At 37.0% G+C, this 9,296-nt stretch overlaps 1 protein-coding gene across 2 annotated transcripts; it reads left to right on the forward strand.

Annotated features, from left to right (window-relative positions):
- The first annotated feature begins 839 nt into the window (after positions 1 to 839).
- Positions 840 to 8,570, forward strand: LOC110750150 (chloride channel protein CLC-c). 2 transcript variants are annotated; one of them, XM_021950423.2, is made up of 8 exons: positions 840 to 999; positions 1,110 to 1,364; positions 2,218 to 2,418; positions 3,728 to 3,905; positions 4,717 to 4,979; positions 6,217 to 6,486; positions 6,743 to 7,871; positions 8,220 to 8,570. In XM_021950423.2, exons 2-8 carry the CDS (start codon positions 1,159 to 1,161, stop codon positions 8,304 to 8,306), a joined length of 2,334 nt encoding a protein of 777 aa, XP_021806115.1. In that variant the 5' UTR covers positions 840 to 999; positions 1,110 to 1,158; the 3' UTR covers positions 8,307 to 8,570. The 2 variants fall into 2 exon arrangements, with proteins under 2 accessions (XP_021806115.1, XP_021806116.1); XM_021950424.2 differs by having other exon boundaries at positions 846 to 999; positions 1,114 to 1,364.
- Positions 8,571 to 9,296: the final 726 nt, after the last annotated feature.

Here is a 9,296-nt window from a genome sequence, read left to right on the forward strand (position 1 = left end):
TAATCGTTTATTTTATAATGATTTACTACAATATTTTACACTTTATACATTGGATGGTAAGATACATGAGTGACTTAGTACCACATAGAGTTCCTATGATGTTCAAAAATTTCACTGTCTTCTTCATCTCAATGTGTAGAGTACGTTTGTTGTGAAGATTAGTCATCAAATGATAAATTCCTAAAATAATTTTGCATCTAATTGTTAACATGTCACCCATATGGATCTGAGATTGGTTGACGTTGCGTCATAAGCAAAATCATTTGAAGATTGGGTCTTAGATTCTTTCCATGAGCCGCTTGATTTCATCCCAAAAGGCATGAGATATAAAGGGTAGGGAAATGGTTGGTTTTGTGTGTAACAAAGTCATCAACAGTGTAGTGGATAAGGCGTTGGAAGAAGAATGGAAGTGGCGCGTGTTCGAATCCCCATGTGTGTGCTCGCATATAAGCCCTTTTCATTATTTTTTTTCTATTCCATGTCCATATCGTGATATATTGACCAAATATTGATGATAATTGAAGAATATTATCATTGTCGAAATTTTTCCAAAATTTCCACGATATTATCGATATTTATACGATAAGTACACATGTTCCAAAATATCCCCTTCCAAATATCATCGATATTTATACGATAAGCACACATGTTCTAAAATATCCCTTATCCGATATTATCGATATTTTAGTTCTTGATCCTCATCACCTACTTGGTTTTTTTATTACTCAATTTCCTCTGGCTAACTAGTGTTTGTTGACAAAAAAAACACTTGTGTTTTACTTTTTGACCCCAAAAAAAAATAAAAAAATAGTGTTTTTCTTTTTCTTCTCAAAGATAAGACATGTGGGCTTTCTATTGTATTTGATTCTTCAAGTTCGTGCTGACCATATTCGTCCGCAATAACAGATGGATCACATCACAGAAGAAGATGTTGTATCTATCTGGCTTGGCTTGTGATCGTTGAATCATTGACTTTTGTCTTAACCGAAAGCAACTACTGTAAGAACCCAACACAAAACGTTCCATTTCTTGCTCTTCAGCTTGAGTTTAGTGTAGTTTAGTTTCTGGGTTTGGATATTTTGGATTCTTATTTGTTTTTCAATCTCAAGTCAGTCAGATGATATATACATAAGAGAGAAAGAGAAGTCTAAGACTAAGATGGATGAAGGAAATCATAGCGCCAGCAACTTGTCATTACGAAGGGAAAGTGGTGTTGACATTGAGAATTTGGATTTATTGGATGGAAAGGAGAGGGAGAACAGGACGACATTCAGCGAACCACTTCTGACTAAGAGGAAAAATACAACCTCCCAGATTGCCATTGTGGGTTCCAATGTCTGCCCCATTGAGAGCCTTGACTACGAGTAAGCTTCTCTTCCTCACCTAAGAATAGTTGTCAAACCGTTGTTCAAAATGGGCATTTACATCTTTTATTTTTTTGGATCCTCCTCCCTCTATGACTGTTTTGAATCTGGGTTTGGTGTGAGTTACTGACTAAATGTTTTGCCATAATAGGAGGATGCACTTGTTTATCCCAAAAAGAAAAAAGGGTCTGTTTCCTAGATTATTTTGGCATGGTTTTCTTATCTTGATAGCTCCTTTTTTGCTTTTTTTTGGTTAATTGTTTTAATGGTTATGGCCTAGGAAGATTCCATCTTTGATTTGTTTTTCTTATCTTGATAAGCTTTAGCTAGCTACTTTTCATATCATTTCAAGGTTGGTCAAGGGGATGATAACTTTCTAGTTCATGGGATCCGTGGCCCATGGCTCATGCTAACTTTATTGTGCAGTTAACACAAATTTCATCCAAGACCAGGGTGGATGCTAGATGTAAATTTCAGTTTTCTGGTTAGAGGCATAATTGCCAACTGAGGGAATCAGGGAACTTGGTTTTGTTCTCCTTTGAGATTATATGTAGATCCTTCTATTTTTATTAGCAATATTCACAATTGTGGCTTGCTATGTAGTTTTACCTCAGTAATCACCTATATTGCTCGCACTTGCATTACATCATTTTCTTTCCTGTTCCTGTGGGAATGCTCCTAAACATCTTTAGTCCATTTCTTCTGTGTTTATGCAATGTCCTGATCTGAGTAACATTTCGGAGTGATATATGATGCCTTGGGTGCTTAAATTCTTTTTGGAATTATCTTACTCTTGTTCTGTAGGTGCTGTTTGCTGAGTGCTAAGATATCGTTTGTTTAAAATGCATTGCAGAATTTTTGAAAATGAACTATTTAGGGAAGACTGGAGGTCAGCTAAGAAGATTCAAGTATTTCAGTATGTTGTGCTAAAGTGGGCTTTTGCACTTCTCATTGGGCTTTTTACTGGACTAGTTGGCTTTTTCAATAATATTGCAGTTGAGAATATAACTGGATTCAAGCTACTTTTGACTAGCAATCTCATGTCTGACGAAAAGTAAGCCTTGTTTCCACAACGTCAATCTATGATATTCTTTTTCTTTGACATTTTGACCTGCTCTTTTTTATTTAAATCTTCAGTATACATTTTTCTGAGGAAACTGTGTAGTCTTTTAATATAAATTAGTTGCTACATTATGTCGTACAAGCATGAAGGTTGGCAATGAAAATGGGCTGTAATAGCATCTTCATCTGTACTGATAGCTGACACATACTGTACATACAGGAAATAATCCTGCTTAGCAGGAGCTGCAGAACCAAAAAAAAAAAAAACCCATATTTCCTTGCACTTTCACTATGCTGATCATTATGATAGGTGATTGTAAATAGGAAAATGATGCACCACTAACCTCAGAACATGGAGGAATGGTTGTAGCCTTATATTAATTCTTGTAGTCTGCTTCAAAAGAAGTTTTTTATTTGTAATAAGACAATGTATTGAATTCATCCTTAATGATATGGAAAGGTAAGGTACCTAGCAAGGTTCTCCTATATTAAAAAAAAAAAAAGGGGTTCTGAATAAGCTCAAAGAACTACTGCTCGTAGGAAGGTCAAGAGTGTTCAGCAAAAGAGGACTTGCATGTTTCTAACCGTTTTGAGGAGCGAAGATAGGTGATCATAGCTAGCCTCCCGTGTCTCTTTATTCCTTGAGAAGCATTGCACTTTTTTTTGTGGAAGGGGGGGAGGGGGGCTTAGGGAGAGGAAGTTCTAGTTATTAAAATTATAATAAAAAAAGATATATGAATGAATTCTTCTATTTCTGACTTATAGCCTCTCTTTTGGTTTTTTTTTAATCTCAAAATTTCAGAATGCAGAATTTTTTTTTTTTGAGCTTTTCTGTGTGGCTAATTTGCTACCGACAACGATTTGTAGGCCATGCTTTTTTGTTTTGTTTTTTTGTTTGGAATAAAGAGAAATATAATATAGGGCATGGGGGAGAACACAAAGAGGGGCTGGAATTTTGTTAACTGGTTCTTGAATTGGTTAAGTGTGGGCAAATATAAGTGTCTAGGTTATTTAACATATGTCATTAGATAAACAGTTATGCATAACAAATCTGCCTTTATATTATTTGCAGCAGAGAAAATCCAAAGCGATAAATTGGAAGAAGTTTCTGATAGAATGGACGTGTACCATGTTTTGGATTGAGTGATCCAGGATCATGGTTTGTTAGGATATTATTGTACTGTGGTAACTTTGCTTTTTGGTCATTATCACTAACATAAATGCTTGTGCAACGCTTATTTGAGTTTGCTGGATGTGTTTATAGAATAAATAAATGTAACAGTAAAATGGTTCCAGTGCAGATATTACAAGGCTTTTGCAGCATATGCTGCCAGCAATGTAGGTTTAGCCGCAGTAGCAGCAGCTCTTTGTGCATTTATTGCTCCTGCTGCGGCAGGTTCTGGTATTCCTGAGGTGAAAGCTTATTTGAACGGTGTGGATGCGCATTCAATACTTGCTCCGAGCACTCTCTTTGTCAAGGTACGGAGGGATTACCCTTCCCCCTCCTCTTCCACTGCATGTGTGCACATGTGCATGTGCATACATTTGTATATAGGACAAATATATTTGAGTTATTATGAAAGTGCAAATAGTTCAAGTTTCATGTTCTTTCCTCGTTTGCATGTGAAAAGGAAAACAAAAAAGGGTATGGAAATGGAAGGGGAAAAAAAGAAAGAAGTTTAGGTTTGTCGGAGGAAGGGGAGAGAAAATGCGGGAAGTGAGAAGATGGGAGAGGGCAAGATTAAGGCTAAAATTTGAAGAACTTGTTTTTAAGGAAGAGATAGTGTGGGGGCAAAAGGAAAAAGTGGATTGGGAAAGAGATGTAATGCCAAACTGTTTCATGAAGTGGTAAATGGGAGAAAGAGGGAAATTTGATAGGAAGGTTGGAACTGAGTGATGGATCTTTCACTGACAATGAGAGGAGGATTGAGGAAGAAATATTTAACTTTTTCAAGAGACTTTACTCAAAGGAATGAGGGGAAAGGCGGAGTGTGGAAGGGTTGGATTGGCACCCTATTGAGGTGGAAAGGGCTAGATGGTTAGAGACGCTGTGCTTCCATCTATTGTATTATTGTGCACCAAATACAATACCTTATTACAATATATGTCTCTCTTCTATGTGTTATTTTCTCTTTTGACATATTTTGCTCAAAAGGTATTTTGCTTTTGTTTATGTTGCGCATCCTCAAAATTCTGGATTGTCAGAGATTACCTGATTAATTTTTTCTTTAATAAACCTAAATCTAAATCTTTGAATTTCTATCTGATGCATACATTCTGGGTTTAACAGATTTTTGGTTCCATTCTTGGTGTTTCTGCCGGATTTGTGGTTGGTAAAGAAGGGCCTATGGTACATACAGGTGCCTGCATAGCCTCTTTTCTTGGGCAGGGAGGCTCTCGCAAGTATCATCTAACTTGGTCATGGCTAAGATACTTTAAAAACGATCGCGACCGACGAGACTTGATCACATGTGGTGCTGCTGCTGGCGTGGCTGCTGCATTTCGTGCCCCAGTTGGTGGTGTTCTGTTTGCTCTTGAAGAGGCAGCTTCGTGGTACCCCTCTCTCTCTCTCTCTCTCTCTCTCTCTCTCTGAACACGGAGAGGAAATTAGGTAAAGTTTTTTAATTTGAATCAATAGGCAAAGCTGAAATTCCCTTGCAAGAGACATCTATTTGTATAGACAGTTAACTAATAAATTCCCACTATGATAAGACTATCTTTCAACCTTAGGAATTGACCAAGAAGTATTTCTGTATATTTCTCAACATAATCGTACAATGGCTCCCCAATTGGTAATAAAGCCATCAACGAGGTTACAACAGTAATTTTTAACAAATTCCCAACTAAAACTTGACATGTGGCTAACTGACTAACCAAAACTGTAACAGTTTTGCCCCAATTCCTATCACACTATGATAAGGAAACAATAGTAATCATAAATCTACTAAAATATTAATAATAAAAACCAAGTAAACAAGTCTAGTTTCCATATTTTTGCCCATGTCAAATTACTTTAGTTTGTTCCCATCACATTTTCTCTCTTTTCTATTATTTTGTAGTGTTTTACTGTCCATGCTTCAGCAAGCTTGCTGGAATTTGATATGTAACCAGGAATTTAGACTGCTAAGTTAGTTGCTCATATATGTTTCCTATATAAGTGGTTGAAGTGATATCCATTCTGAACACACGATGCATTAAAGAATGTTAAGGGCTTAAAAAATGAACTCGCAAATTCCTAACTCTGTCCCTGTGAAAACAGAGATGATGGTTTCATTATCATGGGCAATGTTGTGGATTTTATCTGCATAACTGGTATGTTACGCAAATTATGTAGAAACTGTTAATGTTTTTATTCTTTCCACAATTGTATTATAAATTTAGGGTTACAGTGTTTTAAGATGTAGAAATTTGAATGAAATGGTAAGCGCCCTGGTTATGTAGGGATTACCGTCCTGAGAGGCAACCCTTGTCTGGTGAAATGGTAAACTAAGTAGAAGCAGACAGGTTTAATTTTCCTGCACAGGCAATTATTACAAAAAAGTTGAAGGGTAGGATTGTATTTAGATCTCACTTTGATCGTATTTCCAATTTTGTATGATAGAAAGAAAGATATCTTAGAATAATACTAAATTCTTTACCCACCAGAAATATAAATGAAACTCTTAGAATCCTTGCTTGCAAGGTATTCCCTTGAGATTGCAAAATGGTTTCAGTACCATGATTATTGGTGCTTGGAATGTGTAACACGTAGGTTCTGAGAATACGTGTTGTCTTTACTGGAAAACTTCAGGTGGCGGAGTGCTCTTCTTTGGAGGACATTTTTCACAACAGCAGTTGTCGCCATAGTATTGAGAGTCTTTATACAATATTGTACTACCGGAAACTGTGGGCTATTTGGGCAAGGAGGTCTTATCATGTATGATGTCAGTGCAGCCAGTGCAACATACAGTGGTCCTGATATACTAGCAGTATTATTCCTAGGAATTCTTGGAGGAATTTTTGGAAGCATGTATAACTATCTCGTGGATAAGGTCATTCGAACTTATAGCATCATTCATGAGTATGTTCTCCTACTCAATTGTGACTTCTGGGATTTTTCACTTGTAAAATAATCTCCTCTAAATTTGTTGGTCATGTGCTAAAAATACTGATCCCATTCTTTCTGTCATGACTGAGAACATGACCTTATTTAGATGCAGTGATAAGGCATCTGAGATTTTGATCATAATCATTTTCTCAGTTGCGCTGGTTTTGTTGCTTTTAACCAAGTTCTCATGTTTTCCTCCAAAATTTATCTGGCTTTTCTTTTGCTGCAGAAAGGGTGCTGCGGCCAAAATCTTACTTGTTATCACCATTGCTCTCTTGACATCATGTCTTTCTTATGGCTTACCATGGTTTGCGGAGTGCCAAGCATGCCCTACTGATGAGAGTGTGAGTTGTCCTACTGTTGGTCAATCTGGTAACTATAAAAGCTTCAATTGCCCATCAGGCTATTACAATGACCTTGCCTCCCTATTTCTAAACACTAATGATGATGCCATTCGTAATCTATTCAGCACCAGTACAACAAAAGAATTTCACATTTCCTCTCTTTTTATCTTCTTTGCTGCTGTTTACTTCCTTGGAATTATCACTTACGGCATTGCTATTCCCTCTGGGCTCTTCATCCCTGTCATATTAGCTGGAGCTTGCTATGGACGTCTTGTTGGGAGGTTGTTTGAATCAATCTCTACTCTTGACACAGGTCTCTTTGCCCTACTTGGAGCTGCCTCCTTCCTGGGTGGCACTATGAGAATGACAGTCTCCCTATGTATTATACTGCTTGAACTCACCAATGACTTACTTTTGCTTCCCCTCGTCATGTTGGTTCTCCTTATTTCGAAAACTGTGGCTGATAACTTCAACAAGGGTATTTATGACCAAATAGTTAAAATAAAGGGATTGCCTTATTTGGAGGCTCATGCAGAACCATACATGAGGCATTTGGTCACAAGTGATGTTGTTTCTGGTCCATTGGTTACTTTTTCTGGTATTGAGAAGGTTGGACGCATATTGGATGCTTTGAGGACTACAGGGCATAACGGATTCCCAGTGATTGATGAACCACCTTTTTCAGACGCTCCAGAATTGTGTGGTCTGGTTTTAAGGTCTCATTTGCTTATTTTGCTTAAGGGTAAGAATTTTTCGACGGACAGGGTTGTTTGTGGAGCAGAGATCTTACACAGATTTGCTGCATTTGATTTCGCTAAGGCAGGATCAGGAAAGGGAATCAAATTGGAGGATCTTGATATCGAAGAGGAGGAGATGGATATGTATATTGATCTCCATCCTATTACAAATGCATCGCCGTACACAGTCGTTGAGACAATGTCACTAGCCAAGGCTGCTATTCTCTTTCGGCAACTTGGTCTAAGACACCTGTGTTTGGTACCAAAGAGCCAAGGGGTAAGTTGTTCTCCCCTTCCTTTTCTCCTGCTCTCTTTCTTTCTGTGTATGGTTAGTTCTAGCATGTGAATAAGGCTGCCAATCTTGGTGGAAATTTAAGTACTATACCTTATCCTGGAGAAGAAATCTCAACATTTCCTTTCCTCTGTTTTTTGTTTTGTTCTAGTTCAAGTTAAATAGGCCACTGTTTGCATCTGCTTTGGTATATTTCTCTTTATTTACTCTTGGAAACTTTGGATGATTTTGTCTCCAATCTTCCTTACCTTTTAAAGTTCAATAACAGTTCCAAATAAATTTCCGAAACTAATTTCTAAGCAACTTTCTGATGTTTTTCTGTACACGTTGCAGAGACCTCCAATCGTCGGAATTCTAACACGGCATGACTTCATGCCGGAGCACATTTTGGGACTCTACCCACATATCAAGGCTCACTAGTAGACCTTAGAGCATCTTTTTGTGCCGTCATGTGAAGTCGTCGATGTTTGGACTTCTGGAAGTGAGATTTTCTATGAACACTTTAGAGCATGTTGAATGATCAGGTTTTGTATCAGCAATTATAAACATCTGTATCCAATTAATATTATAAACTGGAGGATAATGTTGAAAAGTAGATGTCCTAAAACCCAACTGTATGTGATATATATATATATAATCACTGTACATTATTTACAGTAAATAAAGGGTAAGTCCTTAGTTGAATCATTACTGTATGAGCGGTTCGGTTCAATTTATGCTAAAAAGTTTATTTTTCTACCAACCTGTAATCAGTTCAGTTAGGTCCAGTTCTTCTATCTTTAAGAGCAAGTCCACCCCAAAAGGCCCAAAAGGCTAGGGCAAGGGCAAGAAAAAAAAAAGATTATGCAACAAAATATAAACAATTTAGAGGATTTGGTGTAGAAAGTGAATAAAATTGTTATGTATTTATAGGAAACTATCCATAATTTTTTGGTATTTAAAAAACAAATTTGAATATTTTTTGAATATTTTTTGCTCACTGATGTTAATGTGACATCAGCGCCTTCAAGCTTGAGCCCTAGCAGTATTTGCCCGTGGGCTTGCCCAGGCTGGTGGGTCCCATGCCTTGCCCGGTCTATCTTTTGTGCGCTGGAGGTCCAAACCTTGCTGGGGGCGCATGTTGCCATGGCAACTGCCTAGCGCTGGACTTGCTCTTTGCATAGAGGTTTTTCAATTATTCTTCGATTTACAGTTAATATACGTAAGAGTATAAATAAGTTCTCTGGAAAAAGAGTATAAATAAGTTGTTGATTAATTAAAAAAGAAAAGCCAACGTGGTTTAAGTTTAAACTCCACATATAATTTGGGGTGTTGTTAAATAAACTCTAAAATCAATGAGTACATTCTATGATCTAAGTACATCCTAATATTTAAATCAAAATATAAAATTAATTAACTATATCTTATTTA

Source organism: Prunus avium, chromosome 4 (genome assembly GCF_965620075.1).
Source record: "Prunus avium chromosome 4, drPruAviu1.hap1.1, whole genome shotgun sequence".
Taxonomy (NCBI): Eukaryota; Viridiplantae; Streptophyta; class Magnoliopsida; order Rosales; family Rosaceae; genus Prunus; species Prunus avium.